Source organism: Molothrus ater, chromosome 17 (assembly GCF_012460135.2).
Source record: "Molothrus ater isolate BHLD 08-10-18 breed brown headed cowbird chromosome 17, BPBGC_Mater_1.1, whole genome shotgun sequence".
Taxonomy (NCBI): Eukaryota; Metazoa; Chordata; class Aves; order Passeriformes; family Icteridae; genus Molothrus; species Molothrus ater.
Genome location: NC_050494.2, coordinates 8,090,106 through 8,108,331, shown reverse-complemented (window position 1 = coordinate 8,108,331; position 18,226 = coordinate 8,090,106). Strand labels below are relative to the sequence as shown.

Sequence of the window (18,226 nt, the reverse complement as noted above, 5' to 3'; positions counted from 1 at the left end):
TTGCAAAAGGAGATGGGTCCTGGGGTCTGGCCCCAAGTGGGATTAGGGATTTAATGGAATCTGAGGGGATGGGGGACCAGTCAGGTGCTGTGGGGAAGGGGGAATTTAGTGGGATCTGAGGGGATGGGGGGACACAACCAGGTACTGAAGGGGACAAGCGGATTTACGGGATCAGAGGGGACAGGGTACCCAGGCAGATATTGAAGGGATGTGAGGATTTAGTGGGGTCCAGAAGGGCTGGGATCACCCAGCTGGGTGCTGAGGGAGTGGGAGAACCCTGAGAGCACTGAGGGAATGAAAGGATTTAGCAGGACCCTCAGAGGGCGGGCAGGGGGGATTTGGCGGGATCCTTAGAGGATGGGTCAGGGTGGATTTAGTGCTGCCTGAGGGGACAGGGGGAGCCAGCCAGGCCCTGAGGATTTAGCAGGACCTAAAGGGATGGGGTGACCAAGACGTTGAGGGGACAGGGGGCCTGAGCAATGCCAGGCGGGGACGTATTGGACTTAGCGGGATCCTGAGGGATGGATGGGCACAGCCGGCCGCTGAGGAGCCCTGCGGGGATGAGGAGCCCGGGGGTCGAGGGGGATCCACAGGCGCTGAGGGGGCTCGGCAGGGCGGGCGGACCCTCCTCAGGCCTCAGCCGCGGCTCGGCCGAGGGCGGGAAGGCGCCGCGGGGGGGTCCCAGAGCGGGCCCGCCCTCAGAGCCCCTGCAGGGCCCGTGTCCATTCGGCACGGCCCCGCACAGCCACGGAGCCCTCCGCAGGGACCTGCCGCTGTCAATGGCCCACTCCTTCTGGGGCTCGCCAGCAGGAGCCACGCGTGCTCCGGAACGCATTGTCGCACCCCTCATTTTGGGCTCATGAGAGTGGAGAGCGAGCTCACTCTCCTCTCCATGTCTTCCCCTCCCCTTCTCCTGCCAATCCCTGTCACCCTTGACGTTCTAAGTGCCCTTTTGCAGACACCGCCCCATCTCTTTCTCTGCAGGTGAGCAGCTCCTGCGTGGCTCCAGACACGTCTGATAAAAGTCCCCTGGTGAAAGAAATTAGCAGAAGAAAACAAAAAAAAGCCAAACAAAAAACAACAGAGCCTCGGGTCGGACCTCTGTGCAGGGGGGGAAAGGCAAAAGGTGCACAGCCATCCATTTGTGTCAGCTCCAGCCACCCCTGAGAGAAGACAGCATGTTTGCACACTTAGGTGTCACCAGCCAGGAAAAAAATAGATTTTCACCCTCTGCTTCATGCTTTCCTTGCTTTATATTCAGGCAGAACAAGCGAGGCTCCCATTGCTCCCAGGCACAGCCCGGAGCATCAGCTGTTGCCATATCACAAGGCACCTGAGGTTTTCCCTGTCTCCCTGGTGTTAGCTGAAGATAATGAGATCTTAATTATCACCAGGAAAGTGCTGAGCCTCATCCCAGTGCGGCTCTGCATCTGGTCATAGTGACAAGCAGGACTCCATCCCTCCAGCTGCCTTTGGGCTGGGGCTCAGATGTTTGGGGAAGGAGAGGGATTTTTTGCTATAAATCATCCTTGGAGTGGTGTATCCCAATGGGGACTTGCAGGAACCTCCCACGAGCCCAAGGGCAGGTATCCACTACCTATCCAGGGCACCAAACCTGTCTGAGAACTCCATGCCCTGCAAGAGGGGAACCACCCTCATTGATGCCCACTGTGCAGCTCCAGCACCAAGGCTCATGTCCAGCCCTGCCGACCTTGCTGGTGGCAGCAGCTCCCAGGAGCAGATTGCTGGATCAGAACCCCCCCCTCATCCCTGGGGAGCCCTGGGATGTTATGTCTGGGGTACACAGGGACTGGCGGTGACAGGCAGGGAGGCTGTGATGTGCTGGGCATCTCTGGTCCTCCCAAATTGCTGGATCTCACGGTGATGTAGAGCCAGCTCCTGAATTGCCTGGCTGCTTTTTCCCTGACCTCTGAGTCACCTTGAGCTGTGCTGGCTGCGAGTCCTCGCTCTGCCATGGGATGCTGTGAATGCTAAGGAGGCAGGAATGAAACTTCACCTCGGTGGTGAGGCTGGATAGGGGTCAGCGCTGCCAGTGGGCACCAGACAGCTGTGCACTCCCCAAAATTGGGCTGTGCTGCACAGGGCTGTATTAGGGAATAGAACCAGGTCCTGTCTAGCTCCATCACATTCCTGCTCCTGCTGTCCTCTTCTGCCTGCCTGAGGCTCCCATTTGCTGTCCTGAGAGCAATGTTCAATCATTTTGTCTGAGGAGTTACATGTTCCCATCCCTGGTTCCCCGTCTGGCTCCTTCACCCTGTTCCATCTCCCAGACTGCTTCCCTCCCTCCTCTTTCCTTTTCTTTCCAAGTCGTCTGTCTCTCTCCTCCAGCACTCCTGCAGTTTCATTGTGAATTTTGGCAGTGCTCCCTCTGACCTTGGCTGTCTCCCTCCTCTCTTTGCTCCTGCACTGGCAGCATAGATCTTGGCTGTCTCAGTCTCTCCTCCCCTTCTCTTAGTGCCAGCACCTTGGGGATGGCGTGGCCTTTGCCAGTCCCCATCCTCAGGATCAGGAAGGATTTTGGGCTACCCTGAGGCCCCTTCAAAGGCCTGGGGTCCCCTCCAGCTCCCATCCAGCAATGGCATTGGGATCCTGGGGTAGCACAGTGCAAGCAGCAATGCCTGCAGGACACATCCCTCCACCTCATCCCTCACAGGTGGCCCCTCGAGCATTGCTGTGGGATTGGAGTGCAGGAGCAGCCCCTGGGCAGCATGGAGCCCTGACCCCATGGCAGGCTCAGCCCTGTCCTTGTATGAAGGCAGGTGGGAGCCACAGCAGGAGTGCCTCTGCTTCTGCCTCACAAATCCCCATCCTGGCCAGGCTCCTGGCCTTGGCATCCCTGGGTGCACGGGCAGCCCCAGGGCTTGGGTGCTCCAGAACAGAGGGCTTGACCACAGCTCTGCTCAGGAGCAAACTGGTGGCAGTTCTGTCTTCCCAGGGAATTTGGCGATGGTGAGGCAGCAGATCTGCTCCTGCCCATCTGTTCACAGAGATATGCCTGCCTGCTCCAAATCCATCTTTTCTTGCTGATTTGGGACAATCTGTGTCCCATGACCTACTTGTCTCCAAGCATCTCCTGCCTTCCTGTGGAGTGGGTTGGTACTAAAGACTCTCTAAATGTAGTTAACGTGTCAGGATGCACTTACATTTATTTTTAATTCTGCTTCTTTCTCGGCCCACTTCTGGCTACATCTCTGAGGACACTGTGCTGGGAAGCCTCTGTGTTTCACAGAGTCACAAAGTCACAGAATGGTTTGGGTTGGAAGTCACCTTAGAGATCATCTCATTCCAAGCCCCCTGCCATGGCAGCTCCATGCCCCTGCTGCAGCTCAGAGACTGAGAGGTGCCATGTGTTGGTCTAGAGAGTTCCAGTCAGCATCATGGATAGACACTGTGCCTGGATAGGTGCTGAGCCTGGATGGTGTTGCACCTGTCCAGCCCTCAGAAAACACAAATGCACCTCTTTATTTGTGTGGCATGCTCTAAAACTCTCTGACCATTTTTTATCCATTTTAGCTGTATCTGGCAGAGACTTCAAAGAAAATTCCTGCCCTGTCATGACACAGGTGGCAAGAAATTCCCATCTGACATCACACAGAGCAGTGCCCAGACACTATGGATAACACAGAGCCCAGTGTAGCTGCAGAGGAACACACTGTGTGTGGGGACAGGGTTCAGGACATGATGGGGACAGGTTGCAGGGCACAAGCATCATCCCTGCAGCCCCAGCACTGAGCTCACCCAGCACCTGCATCACTAGGTGTGCTTGTGGAGATGCTGGAAGCATGTGAAGGTGTTGAAGGGAATGGCAAAGTGATGGACAAACCTTCCCAGCAGCTGTCAGTAGCCCACCAGCTATTGCTTGGGATTTATATCCACATCTCCAGGCACTGCTCCAAATGTGGAAATAGACCACGTCATATTAACAAATGAGGGAAAGCGTGTGGCTGCCAGCAGGTCACTGCTGGGGCACGTGCCTGGCTCTGGTGCCAGGTCAGGGAGAAGAAGAGTGCAGGCACTGACATGAATGCTCTGGGGAAAATGGAATAAATAACGTGTGTGTGTGTGTGTGTGTGTGTGTGTGTGTGTGTGTGTGTGTGTGTATGTTTGTGTGTGTTTTTGTGTGTAGGGGGGGCATTAAGCCCAGTGGGACTGTGGTGGGACCGCAGGGGTCAAGAACTCCTCTGTCCCAGGCTGGGGCATATCATACCTGGCCCAAACCCAGGTCAACACCCACTTTTCCTGAGAATTTGGGGACAGTCTGGCAACGTCCATATGGGACCTCTCCCTGCTGTCTCTGGGGCTGGGGATGCTCACGCTGCAAGCCCAGTGTCCCCAGCCCTGCTCCACCTCATGTCCCACAGGGGACTGCTTGTTGTGGAGGGCACGTCCTCCAGGCAGACCCCACACAAAACCCACCGTGCTGCTCTGTGCTCTCCAAAACCCCTCCCCACGCAGCCCTCCGGGGTGCCCACGGAGGGTCCCGGCGCTGCCGAGGGGGTGCACAGAGGGTCCCTGTCGCACAGGGTACGTGCACGGCAGGTGCCGGTGTGCACCCGGGCGTGTGCATGCGAGTGCATGTGTGTGCCCCCCGTACGTGTGTGTGTGTGCGTGTGCGTGCGGCGGCCGTGCGCGACCGCAGCTCGGGGCACCCACCGCCCGCCCCGCGGCGGCACCGGCACCTGCCCGGGGAGCCGGGGAGGCGGCGGGGGTAGGCAGCCCGACGCGGGGGACCGGGAGGGGAAGCGGGGCAGCGGGGTGCGGGCACCGGCGGGGAGGGCAGACCGAGCGGAGAAGCGGGAGCGGAGCCCGGTGCGCGGAGCGGGGCCACAGCCCAGTGCGGGAGCGGGGAACGGGAGGGCAGACCCCGGCAGGAGAAGAGGATCCCGTGAGGGGCAATTTAGTGGGGTCACAGGGACACAGGTCCCCACAGGGGGTTTCAGACGGATTCGGGAAGGTGGGTCGCGCGGTGGGAGCCTGGTGTGGGAAGGGGGAGAGCCAGGTGGGACGACCCGGTCCGGAGAGGCAGGTGAGGGTTCAGGGAAGGAGAGCAGCCTGGTCTGGGGGTCGGTTCCGGGGAAGGGAGACAGTCCGGGCGAGGTCTCCGCTGCGAAGGTTGCCCGGTTCGGCTGAGCGGGATCCCAGGAGGAGGAGCAGCCCGGTTCGGAGACCTGCGGGGTGGGGCTGGTAGCCCGGACAGGGGAAGAGACTCCGGGGAGGGGAAGCATCCCGCCCTCGGGGTTCGGCTCTGCTTTGGGGAAGCATCCCGGTTCGGGGACCCGTCTCCGACCCAGAGGAGCATCCCGTCCCGCTTCGACCGCTCACCTTCGGCCGCGCAGGCCGGCGGCGGTTCCATGGCGTCCCCGCGGGCGGCGGAGCTGCGGAGCCCGGACGAGGCGGCGGCGGCGGGTGCGGGGGCCGGTGCGGGCTCGGGGGGGCCGGTACCGGCGGGCCCGGGGCTGGCTCTGGCGCTGGGCTGTGCTCTGGGCGGCGCGGCGCTGGTGGTGCTGGCGGGGGCCGTTCCGCGGGCGGCGCGGCCCGACCCCGCCGTGCCGGCGCGGCAGATGGAGCGGCTGGAGGCTCGGGCAGCCCGGCTCCGCGCCCGCCTCGACCGCTGCACCGTGGCCGGGCTGGCGCTGCTGGCCCTGGGCGGGCTCCTGCTCGCCGCCCTGCTGCTGGCCGCCGCCGCCGCCCGCCGCCGCGCCCGGGCCGCCCGCCGCACCGGTGGCACCTATGGCTCGGTGCGGCTGCGGCTGCGGAGGGTGTCAGCTGAAGGGACGCGGGCGCTGCTCGAGAGCCAGCTGAGCCCCCCACCCCAGCCCCCCGAGGGGCCCGGCTCCTAGCTGTGCGCACCCCAGGGACACCCCGCCACTGGCAGAAAGGGGGTCCCCCTGCTGCACTCCAACACCGATACCATTGGGTGAAACTTTGCCTACACCAGCCTTCAGCTACCATTCTCACCTCCTTGAACCCTTCTTGAATGGTGCTCCGGCCCAACAACACCGGACGATTGAGGCTTTGGGGTATTCCACCAGACTGCATGGCCCTGGCCGGGTTGTTCCCCGCCACCAGCACTGGGACAGCATGGCCTTGGGACCTCCTGTTGCCTCCCCAGCACCTTCCTGGATGGGATCCTGCCACCAGCATCGTGGCAGGGGCACAACCAAGGCAGCCATGGGATTTCTGTGCCATGGTCGGTTGCAGCCTGGGCTGGATGTGAGGCTGAGCTCCTTCCCACAGCCAGGACCTGACTGCTCTTCCCTACAGACCTGTTTTTGCCATCAGTGACCATTTTTAGCAATAGTTTCCTGTAAAACTCTGGCAGAGCGCTGGTGCTTGCACTGCTCCAGGCAGAAGAGGAGGCAGCAAGCATGCCCACCACCTGTGGGGCGGGGTCCAGCCCCCTGCCACCCCCCAGCCCTCACAGCCCACCAGCTCCATTCCGCACAGCAGGATGAGGGCCAGGACACGCCTGCACCGTGCCAAGCATCCCACTACCACCAGCAGCCCCGGAATGGCCTCTTCCAAACCCCTGGTGCTCTGTACAGAAGAGAGTGGATGATTCTCAGTGCCTCGAGGTGACGTGGTGTGTCCCACACTGGCCTGGCAGTGCTGCTGCTGGGGCGTCCCCAGGCTGGCCTTTCTGCTGATTCAAGGCCATTGTCTGTGGTGTGAAGGCAAAATTGCATCTCGGGAATTAAACGTGAAGCGTCATTAAAGCACAATGTTCTGTGGAAAGAGAAATGGGTATGAGCAGTGTGCTGGGAAAGGGAAATAATTATCCCACTGGAAAATGCAGACCCACAAAAGGTGCTGTTTATCATGAACTGCCACCAGTTTTCAATCTATCTCATAAGCTACCCACTTCAGACATTCTCAGGCAGGGACAAGTACCTCCAGACAGCCTGACACAAAAAAAGTGATTTTTACATCTGGTTGTCTGGGTTGGGTTTTATTCCAGGGCTTCCAGTGTCTCTTGTATGCTGGGAATGGTGTCCTCTGCCCTGTGTTTCCATAAATGCTTCACAGATGATTCTTCCTGCTGCTGTGAAGTGCCACATGCCTCTCTCCCTGTCACCATATCACCAGCCACGCTCTGTATTTATTGTAGGATCCCAGGGAACAACTTTGAATCACCTCACACCTGCAATCCTGGCACCCAGGCACCTTTCCCTGGGATGAAACCACACTTGGAGCGAAATGGGTGGCTGTGCCCCACTGTCCCCAGACAAACACTGCCTGTACCCAACAGCCTTGGGACAAATGGCTTTAATCAGAGCCTGAGGGGCCAAATGAAGGGTCCAAGGAGAACACGGAGGGGCAAATGTCATTGTGGCTGTCACTGGGGGGCTCTAGGGTGGAGGAGGGGGTGATGCTGTGGGAAGGAGGGAAGAGAGGGGAGGAAAGGGAAGAAGAGAAAAAGGGGAGAAAGGGGGAGCTCTGAATCTTCCCAAGCAAGGCTCTGCCCTGAGAAGGCAGATGTCCCTCCTGCAACTCAGCACTGGCCCTGCATTTCTGGATTAGTAAAATAAACCCGTTAGATGAAGAAATCAACCTCATCCCTGTTTTGTTGCTTTAAATAAGATGGAAGGGGTGTTTTCAGGATGAAAAGCTGAGCCTGGTGAAGGTTACAGCTGTTAAGCACCTGCTGTATGTGAGCACAAGAAATACTTCCATGGATTAGGCCATGAGGCTGTTCAAGAAACTGCAGGAAGGGGCTGTTATTGCTTTGTCAGCACGTTGCTGGACTGTGCCTTGAGTCCTGCAGGACTGGGGGGAAGCCTCTACATGGAGAGAGATATATTTACAATGAACAAACTGTGAAGGAACAGCACAATTAAAGAAGATTCCCCACTGAGACCTCCAGGGTTGGGATGTGATCTCGTACCCAACCTCCCCTCGGCTGAGGTGTAGGGTGGCTGTGGCAGAGAGACATGGAGCTGTCTGACCTGGCTGTCCCTTCATCACTCTGGCAGGCACTGGGAAAGAGGCACTAGCATGTGGTGCTTAATGTGCAGGGGAGTAGTAGGAAGCAATCCAAAATATTTCAAAGTGCTGAGAAAAATCTGGCTGGGAAAGGCTGATTCTGTGCAGCCTGAGTGGAAAGAGGGTCAATGGCTCTCCAGTCCCCCAGTGCTGGTGTTTTGGGGGTGTCTTTCTTTGTGCCAGGAGTGAGCAAAGCAAGCAGGGGAGGGCCCAGAGTGCCTTTCCCAGTTCCATATAACGGGGGCTGCTTTGTTTTCCTGCTGGGCCACACACACGGCTTCCCTGTACCCAGGATCCAAGGGATGTAGCACCGGCTGCGGGGTAATTAGCAACGCCGGGGGTTCTGCCATCCCATCGGGAGCATGCAGGCAGGTGCTGTGGGCTGGGTGGGCTGGCAGATGGCCTGAAGGACTCTCTGGGGATCCTGAGCCATTACCAATAATCCAGTGCCTCTCTTCAAACGTGTAGTGGAAGTACTGCTGCTGGAGGAGGGAGGCTGAGCCTGTGCCAAGACCGCACACCCAGCCCCAGCCACTCCTCACAGCCTCCCCATAAAAATTAACGCGGGGTGTGTTACTGTGCTCCCGTGCATGTTAATGTCGCTTAGGGCACAAACAGCAGTGCTGGGGACAGGGGACACATGGCTGAGGGCCTGAACTGGCCCTCCCTGCTGAAAGGAGACCTGGCCCTTGCAGCCACTGTGGAGCAAACCCACAATGGGGGCGGCTGTCCCCCAGCCATTCTCAGGGAGTGGGGTTTGTGCTGGCCACAAGCCCTACAGATGGAATAAGGAATGTGCTTGGGATCACTGGTCCTCAGGAGCCACCTCTGCCATGCTCCAGCTCCTTTGGTGGCACCCAAGCCAGCTGTGGGGATGGTCTCCTGTTCCCAGCAGTCCTGTGACAGGGAGAGGAGGATCCTTGCCTCGCTTTACCCATCCTTTCTGGAGAGTGGATGGCTCAGCCCAGGGAGCCCAGAGGCTCAGGCAAAGGCCTGCAGCAGACACTTGTCCCCTTTGGAACCCACTCCCCTCCTCTGCCACCTGTTTCCCAGCTGCACAACACCACGGACCCGCCGGGGCCGGGCGCTGCAGACAAAAGCCGGTTCCTCGCTCTGCCGCAGCCTCTCCCCGCGCTGACTCGCTTTAATTGGCCCCATCAAAGCCGGCTGCGCCTCTCCCTCCTGGTAGGTCGCAGAACATGATTAATTCAGGAACAGAAAACAGCCGCCCCCTGCAGAGAGGGCCTCTCGATGAGGCCAAAGCTGTTTCCTGTCCCTCATCCAGTCTTTCAATCCCAGCAGCAAGTTGGGAGCTTCTTTCTCCTGGAAGGAAGCTATGGATAGAGGGGACAAGCAAGAGTAATGGCCTCACCCAGCCTGGGTCTCTCTCCATCCCTCCCATGCTGCTCTGGTCATGGGCATTGCCCACAGCCCACCCGTGGGTCTGCAGTTGCGACTTCCCCCAAAAAACCTCTGGGTTGTGCAGTGGGTCTGGGCTCAGAACCAGCCCCTCCACGAATGGGGGTCCATGCATGAGCCCTGGGGAGATGCAGGAGTTGCTCTGACTCCTCCCAGCACCAGATTTCTCCAGCTGGTCTTCCCTGCTCCCACATGTGCAGGGCCCACGGTGGCACACACCATAACACAGCTTTATTAACTGCATTTGTAGGCAAAGACGTTTTAAAAGGAAAAAGTCTTTTGGGAAAAGAGATAGATGGGGGGATCCCTTCCCCCTTTATATTTCTGCCAACGCAGCTGCGTGCAGTGTTCCAACAGCACTCAATGCCCTGGAGAGGCAATTACTGCAGGAGCAGGGCTGGGCTGCTCTCCACTTCATTTTCCTAATACAGTTGCATCCTCTTGGAAAAGCGATGCTGCTCAGGGGAAGGTACAAAGCGGGTTCCCAACATGAATCCTCTGCCTCGGGAAGGGCTCTGGGGCTTCCTTTGCACAGTAGGGAACAGAGGGGCCACCCCAGTATGCACCAGCACAACACTGTTGTCAGGTTTTTATTTCAGTCTTATGAAAATTCTTCCAAGAGATCAAACATGAGAAGAAAAACAGTTTGAGCCCCTGACAGGAGAGATGAGCTGCAGGCCCAAATCAACTGAGCTGGGGAATCTGTAGGGAAGGGAGGCTTCTAGAATGCTCAGGAGCCTAAGCCAAGCAGATTTCACCTATCCACCCCAAGCCAGGCAGAGCCACACGCAGCAAGACTGGCAGTAGGAAAACATGTTTGAGGAACCTCTTTTGCACAGCTCCCTCCCTCTTACTCCAGATCCATGCAGTGCCCAGTGGGCACCCCTCACCACACTGCCTGCAAGGCTTCACAGACACCCCAGGAATGAAAATCACCATGGCTTCAGGGAAGAGAGGGGGCAAGGTGAGCCAGGAATTCAATCTATGTCTCTTCTCATACACATCAAAGGCTTTTCTGGTGCTGCTCTTCAAAGCCAGCAGGCACAGCCATAATCCCAGCTGCTGCTGGGCGTCTGCTCGTGGAGACCCTGTGGGTTGGACTTTCCAGCCCTTCAGTCAGTGCCTTGCTCAGATACAGAGTGAGAACCCCACTCTGTGGGGAGCCTACTTCAGCTGTCCCCTGCAGGAGTTTGCTGTGGTTTCCTGCAGAGGAGCAGCAAGGAGCCAGCTCCCTTCTTCTCACACCCACCACTTGTGGGACCCCAGCAGCAAGTTCTGCCACCCCAGAGATATAGAGAAATCCCACAGCACCCAGGCTGTTCCCAGAGAGCCACACCAAACATTCCCACCTTGCTGGGTGCAAACAGCCAGGCACCCTCAGAGGAGCAGAGAAAGAAATGACCTACTACTGCCTCCTCTTCCATTCTGCAAACAGGGAAGCCTTTATAGCTGATGGGACACAAGGCAATGTGGCCCAAAATGGAGAAAAGGAAAATGCTGCTGGAAAGATCACATCCATCAGACGAGGAGTGAAGAGGCAAAGTGCCCCTGCTTCCCAGAAAACTTGTGCATAAGCAGCCACGTGGTGACTCCTCACATGAACATGTCATCGTAGCCTGGAGGAGGAAGGTGGTCAGGATCCGGCCTGGAAAGAAATTCAGAGCAAACAGAAGTGAGAGCTCAGGCCTGCAGCAACAGGGATGCACTGGGATCCAGTGGCAGGCTGAGAGCAGGCTGGAACACCAGCATGGCCAAGGACCTACCCGGATCGCCCAACTCCTATGGGGCTAAAGGGGTCAAATCTGGCGCCTGGTGGAACAGCTCCTGGGGGAAGCCCGCCTGGGATGCCTGAGGATGGGTCAATGCCAGGATGCGGGATGCCAGAGCGGAGAGGATCCACAATCATTCCCCCACCCCGACCTCTGGAGAGAGAAAAGGCAGAGAATGAGATGAGATTGGCACTGGAGAGAACTGAAGAAATGCTGAGCATGGGAACATGGGGTTAACTGACGCATGGCATGTGGGAAGGAAAGCTCCCAAGACCAGCCAGTGAGGCATCCCATGGCAGGAAGACAGAGAGCCCTGCAGAGAATCCCAGAATTGTTTGAGTAGGAGGGGACCTCAAAGCTCATTTCATTCCAACCCCCAGCCACAGGCAGGATATCTTCCACTAGACCAAGTTGTTCCAGGCCCCATCCAATCTTGAACACTTCCAGTGATGGGGCAGCCACAGCTTCTCTGGACAACGAGGTCTGGGGTCTCATCATCCTTACAGGGAAGACTTTCTTGCCAAAATCCAATCTGACTTGGCCTGCTCTCAGTGGGAACCATTCCCCTTTGTTCTGTCACTTCAGGTCCTTGTCTAAAATCCCTCTACAGCTCTCTTGGAGCCCCTCTGGGCACTGCAAGGGGCTCTAAGGTGTCCCTGAAGCCTTCTCTTCTCCAGGCTGAACAGTCTCAGCTCTCTCAGCCTATCTCCACAGCAGAGGTGCTGGCTGCTCCCTCAAGAAGCACCAGACCTGCTTGCCCTCTCTGCAGACCCACGTTCCATCCATGCTTCCCCCCTGCCCTGCTCGGTGTTGCAAGAGCCAGCTGGCTTCCCACAAGCCTTTCCAGAGAACTGCCTGGAAGTCATTTTCTGGCCACGGCGGCTCCTCGGAGCTGCCCCACGCTGCGAGTGCCATTCCTCATGGTCGGCTTTGTGCAAATGCGGCTGGAGCCTCTGGACACCGCTGCCATCGTACAAGTCATTAACAACCGTGCTAATGAGTTCCATTAGGCTAGAACAGCTGCCCAAAGTGCCCCAGGACAGCCAGGTCCCATGAGCATATTCCTAGGAGTCTGGGTCTCCAGTCCCGGCACTGGCAGGTGTCAGCACACAAATCTGCTTCCATTTACCATCTTTTTTTGTCATTTACAGAGAAATCTCTGATGAAGCGCTGGAGGCAGCAAGAGAAACAGGGACACCCTTCCCCCCAGAATGAATCCCCTCTCCTTCCAGTCCCCCCAGCTCCAGGCCTCTCTTTCCAGCTGAGCAGGAACATTTTTAGCTGTCCCTTTTCTAGCCAAACCCATGGAGAAACAAGTCTTGCAAGAGGGGAAAAAATGCCATCCCCACAGGAGAGTGGTTCCAAAGAGGAGTCTCCTCTGGGCTGCAGGACACTCCACGACGACACCACAAGCTGGTTATTGTCTGACTGTGTGCTTTTAACTAGAGTGGAAGATGACAGGTTCTGCTTGCCTCACCAAACCAAATATCAAGGATATATCTGTGAAGCTCAGTCTCCCAGACAGCCCAGCCTCTGCCCAGGCTTTCTCCAAGTGCTTCAGACAGCCGGGAGGCTTGAAACAGGACTTGAGAATCTGTGAACTCGGCTTTCAGCCTCCCCTTCTGCAGACTGCTGGGCTGGAGACACAGCAGCTGGTAACGGTTTAAATTAGAGGCTTACATTCACTTAACGACGTATTCAGCTTTGATTTACTGCAGGAATTACTGTGTGTTAAATGAATACAAGCTGATTATTAAACAGACACAGATTGCAACCTATCATCTATGCAAGAGATGGGATCTTATTACGATATTAGAACCATATTGAGCTTTAGCAACTGTCAATTGGTCCCTCACAATTTGCACTGAGCAACTGCCCCCACTCAGAGACACTTGGCTGGATACTGTTTTGGTGGTCTCCAACTACCCCACATCCCCCAAAGGCAGAGCAGGGTGTGCTTCAAGAGCCATACTCACCTAAAAGGGTCCAGGTCTTCTCCACCAACAGCAAAGGGACTCAAGGGGGAAGGCCTGAAACATAGGACACAGAAAAATGTTCAAGAAGAGCAGAGAAGCTGCACGTATCTGTGCCCATTGGTGCTCTCCCATGGCAAACAGTGCAGCACCTGGAGGGCCCTGGGATCTGTGGGACCCTGCACGAGGGGGCTGCCATTGGGAGCATTTCCTGCTCCAGGGATGAGGACACTGACATGTGTGGCAGCAGCTTGTTGAGATAAAGGGAGCCCTGTTGTTCCCTCTGCTGCTCCCACTGCTTGGAGCAGGAGCTGCCCATGTATATCAGGAGTTTCCCTCTCAGGGGATCCCTAAGCAGTGCTGGGCTAGGCCAGGCTCTCCAGCATGTCCCAGCCAGAGACACAATCCCACTTCTAGGAGTGTGGGGACACTGGTGCTGGGTGCACCTCTGATGTCCCTCCCAAAAGCTGCTCAGCCACACAATGGCACTGTCCTTCCCACTGGTGTCCTTACTCTGCCAGCCCTGATGGTCCCTCAGCCAACAGGAGCAGGGCCACTGTCCTTCACCCCACACCTCACCTCCCAGCCCCAGTCCCTGCCTGTTCCCTCCTGGGTCTGTCAGTCCAGCACACAGCTCCAGAACAGCCCATCCCTCTCCAACAACCAAATCAAACCCAAGTGTCCAGATTGATCCAGCTGGGAAAGGTCTGGATCATTTTCACTCCCCATCCCACACGTGTGAGATGGGGACCTGATGTGTAGTTTGGGGAGCAGTGCCAGGACCACATCCCCTCTAAGAGGGGGCTCTCAGCAGCCACACACTCTTTCCTCACCTGTGTGGGGCCCTTGCGCCCATTGGCTGCCGGGGAGGGAGCCGGAGCGGGTTCTCATCCCAGGGCACATCCTCTTTGGACTCAGGCTCCTTTCTGCCCTTTCCTGCAGGGGGCCCGAGGGGAGTAATGATGCCTGAAGTGATTCTTGTCTTCAGCTCCTCGGTGTTCTTGTACACCCTGCAGCAAGGAGAGGGAAGGCGGTGGGGTGGGGTGGCCATGGCACCAGGACACAGGGTGCTGGACAATCTGCAACAGGCATGAGGAGGGGACAGACAAACCCAAACTGTCCCTGGCACAAAACGTGTCCCCCACTGGCAGCACAGAGGGAACAGGAAGGGGTAACAGCACACAAGGACACCAAACCCCATTTCAGTGCCAGCCAGCCACTCCCTTCTGCTCCAACCCAACCAGTCTGCACTGGAGGAAAGCACATGACACTGTGGATGTGGCTGAAGCTGTCACATTCCTGGGCAGTGTCCACCCAGCACAGTGCTCTGGAAATAAATGTGCTGGCCTGGCCTGTTCCCCAGTGGGGTGGCCTTCCCCTGGGCTCCAACCCATGATCCCACTGTCCTCTATATCTCTTGTGCCAGTGCAGAGGAAGGCAGGGAACAGAGTTCTGGTTGCATTTCAGGGCTGGCCTGGTTTTGAACTGGGGAGTAAGTCCTCCAGCTCCTCCCAGTCTGATTTCTGCCCCCTTCTCCATGCCAGCAGGAAATTTGCTCCTGCAGAAAATACCAGGAAACTGAAATTACTTGTGGAAATCGTCCAGGTGCTCTGGGTTGATGTAGTCAGCCACTGCCAAGGTCACATCTGCGACCTTCTGAGATCTGCGATCCTGGAAAAACACAGGTAAAGCAGAGTGAGCAGCCTGGCAGAGCTGGGAATGAGGAACTGAGAAGCTACAACAACAGCCCTAGGCTTGGGATACGAGGAATGGGGGTCCACCTGCTTCCCACCATATCCCTGTGCTGTGCCTGAATCCCCAGGAGCAAACCCTAGTGTACAGCAAGATTTTCATTGCTCCCTCTCCCCAGTTCAGGCTGCAAAGGGTGGAACACTGAGCAAAGCCACCTGGAGCAGGTGCTTGTTGGGGGCTGCAGAGAAGTCCTGAGCTGGGAAAGGGACAGAAGCAGGGCAGCTCCTGTGTTGGACTGTTCAAGGCCAACTGTTCCACTGCCTTGACACAGCCAGGGTTTGACCAGCTTCATGCTGGGCCACATCTGACACAAAAACACCCCCTGGGTCTGCCCTATCCCGAGGGACAAACACCACTTTCTAGGCAGAACAAGCAAAAGCCAACATTTAAGAAACTGCCCTGGTGTTCTTTTCAGCCAAAGGACTTCAAACCCACAGGGGCCACGTATGTGCTCACCATGACATTGAGGATCATACTGTCCTCCACCATGATGGCCTTCAGCAGCAGCTCATAGGCATCATCCATGGACTTGTAGCGCAGTGTATACACCTCCTTGTTGGCTTCCCAGCCAGCAGGCAACAGCTCTGACTTCCTTTCATCAGGACCTGGCTGCAATGGAACAGATGGGCTGCTGAGACCCTGCCCAGGAGCCCAGCATGACCTCCTAGGGCTGGGGTTCTTGTCTTGGCTGCACAGGGAGATACAGGCGGGAAGTGAGGTCTCTGAGAGGGGATTTCTCAATGCTTTCCAGGTTTCGACAGGACAAACAGGGATTTTCTAAAGGCTAGCCCTGCCTGCTTGCCAGCCTCCCACAGCATCCCTGTGCTGGAAGAGAAGGACATGACCAGCAGGAGGAAGTCACAAATACCCACACAGGAGAAAATGTTCTTCCCTGTCAGACACCTTTCACCTCCCCAGCATGATATAGAGCTGTCTGGGGCATGGGGGAAGGCTGTCATTATGACTGTCCCAGCCCCACATCAGTGCTTCTTGGGGGGCCCTGCCCTACACAGTCCCCTCCTATGGTACTGGGGAGAGTCCTCTGCTGTGACAGTGCCCTGCACTCCCCATTACCCTCTAACACCACATCAGGCACTGACCCAACACCCATCAGGATCCCAATTCACTAGATCCCCATCTTAGCACTGGGTCCAGCACTGCCCCACCCTCTGATATTGCCCCAGTACATTTCCTCCTCAGCACTGGACTGGACACCTCCCTTTCTTACAGACTTCTGCCTCACCACCAAGCTCCACTGAGCTCCACTCGCTTCCCGGAGTTATACTGATTGCATCAGGATCTCCTGTCCTGCGACATCCCTCAGACCACCCCCAGCATCAGGGGATCATCTCAGCACCGCCATTATCCCAAGAGCGGGGCTCCCCTATAGCACCAGGACCCCCCAACACCGGGACACCCCCAGCCCCGCAGCCCTCCACAGCAATACTGAGGCCCCTCGGCCCCCGCACTGGCCCGGGTGCCCCCAACACCGCCAGCGCCGCCCAGTTCCCCTGGCCCAGGCAGCGGTCGCCCGGCTCGACCGCGCGGCGCCGGCGAGCGGCGCTAGGAAAGGCCGAGGCTTCACCGCGGCCTACTAGGCCCCTGCGGCGGCGCACCGCAGCCCGGGCCGTACCTGGTCGCCGGCACCCAGGCAGCGGTAGCCGTGCCGAATCAGCTCCCAGTGGATGCCGCAGACCAGAGCGTCCTGCGGACGGGAGATGGCGGGCCTTGCCCAGGCGTACAGCGGCTCCAAACCGACCATGGCTGCGGCGGCCGGGGCGGAGCCGGGCCTGCACCGCCCCTCGCTAGAGGGCTCCCGTCTGCTGCGCTGGGCCCGAGTCGCCGCCTGGGGCCGCGGGGCTGTTGCCTGTGCTGTTGTGCTCGGCACTGCTGAGGCTCTTCGAGTTCTGGGGTCGGTTTTGGGCCCCCAGGACAAGAAGGACATTGAGGGGTTGGAGCAGAGAAAGGAACAGAGCTGGGGAAGGGTCTGGAGCACCAGGAGCACATGGGGATCTGGGGGGACTCAACCTGGAGAAAGGGAGGCTCAGGGGGACTCAACCTGGAGAAAGGGAGGCTCAGGGGGGACCTTGTCTCTACAGCTCCCTGACAGGAGGGAGCAGCCAAGTGGGGGTCAGGCTCTGCTCCCAGGGAACAGGGACACGACAAGAGGAAACGGCCTCACGTTGTACGAGCGGAGGTTTACTTTGGATATTAGGGAAAATTTCTTTGCCAGAAGGGTTAGTGATGGCTTGGTTGTGCTAGGGCAATAGCTGGACTCAGTGATCTAACTGGGCTTTTCTAACCTAAAAGATTCCATGATCTTGTGAAGGGTGTCTGCCCAACACCATCCAGCAACCTCCCGGTTAGTCACTCTGAGCCTACTTCCCTGCTCCTGGCTCTTTCTTGTCATCAGAAAAGCATTTGAGTCCATGCTGGGTCTGCTTGTGCTGCCATAGCAAGCCTGGATGCTGACACCAAAGGGATCAAAGCACCAAACGGCCATTGATGGGTTTATTTCATCCGTTCCATAACTCCTTGTCTGGGTCACAGTGCTTATAACACCTAAATTCTATTAAAATTGCCATTGAAAGGCATTCAGGGGCTTTTTTTTCCTTGCCCCTGGGCCAGAGCCAGTGTCCTCAGTGTGGCTGGCAGGAGGCTGGGCCTCGGGACAAAGCCAGGGAACACCATCATCTGCTGCTTTCCTAATATGAGCTTCAGGTCCTTGGGGGATGCTCATCTTGACTTCATTATGCGTCAATTAATTAACTCGCACTGCTCGCTCTTTCCATTTCCCTCTCAAGAAGTCATTGAGGCTGAACAACCGACCACAGCCCAGCAGGTCCCATGGGAATCACTACCAGGAGACACCACACCTCCTGCCATACTTTGTCACTCCTTTCTTCAGGGAAGACAGCTGGACTCATCAGGAAAGTTGCTGTGGATTTTCCACAGGGCCAGGATTTCAGCACAGGAGCTCCATGAGAGAGGCATTGGATGGGGATGAGTTGAGAACAGCAGGAAATGCCTCAGCCGGAGCTTCTCCATCGCTCAGATGTGATTCAGAGCAGCAGCAGCAGCATTTCCACCCCATGGCTCGGCTCACTCCTGGGCAGCAGCCGCGGTTTCAGGCTTTGATGACATCCACATTTCACTTTCCCAGCACAGCCCGGCCCTGGGTGGGCCAGGAGCTACCAGTGACTCCATTTAAGTGCCCAGTTCTGAGGCAGAGTTTGAAATCACAGGTCTCCCTTCAGAAACCTGATCTGGAACCCTGTATCCCACTGCTGCTATTGGACTCCCTCTGCG

General features: G+C 57.3%; 1 protein-coding gene across 1 annotated transcript; it reads right to left on the bottom strand.

Moving 5' to 3' along the window:
• Positions 1 to 9,984: 9,984 nt before the first annotated feature.
• Positions 9,985 to 16,694, bottom strand: PSMF1 (proteasome inhibitor subunit 1). The gene is made up of 7 exons (XM_036395977.2): positions 16,551 to 16,694; positions 15,374 to 15,526; positions 14,754 to 14,836; positions 13,999 to 14,175; positions 13,169 to 13,222; positions 11,187 to 11,345; positions 9,985 to 11,068 (listed from the first exon to the last, which is right to left on the bottom strand). The coding sequence occupies exons 1-7, from the start codon at positions 16,677 to 16,679 to the stop codon at positions 11,017 to 11,019; spliced, it is 807 nt and encodes a 268-aa protein (XP_036251870.1). The 5' UTR covers positions 16,680 to 16,694; the 3' UTR covers positions 9,985 to 11,016.
• Positions 16,695 to 18,226: the final 1,532 nt, after the last annotated feature.

Bases quoted from the DNA above. Each gene is read 5' to 3' on its own strand.
- PSMF1 (XM_036395977.2), bottom strand. From the start codon at position 16,679: ATGGTCGGTTTGGAGCCGCTGTACGCCTGGGCAAGGCCCGCCATCTCC. The intron at 14,837-15,373 runs GTGAGCACATAC...GTGTTTTTCCAG, and splicing joins GTATGATCCTCAATGTCATG to GATCGCAGATCTCAGAAGGT. The intron at 13,223-13,998 runs GTGAGGAAAGAG...CCTATGTTTCAG, and splicing joins GGCGCAAGGGCCCCACACAG to GCCTTCCCCCTTGAGTCCCT.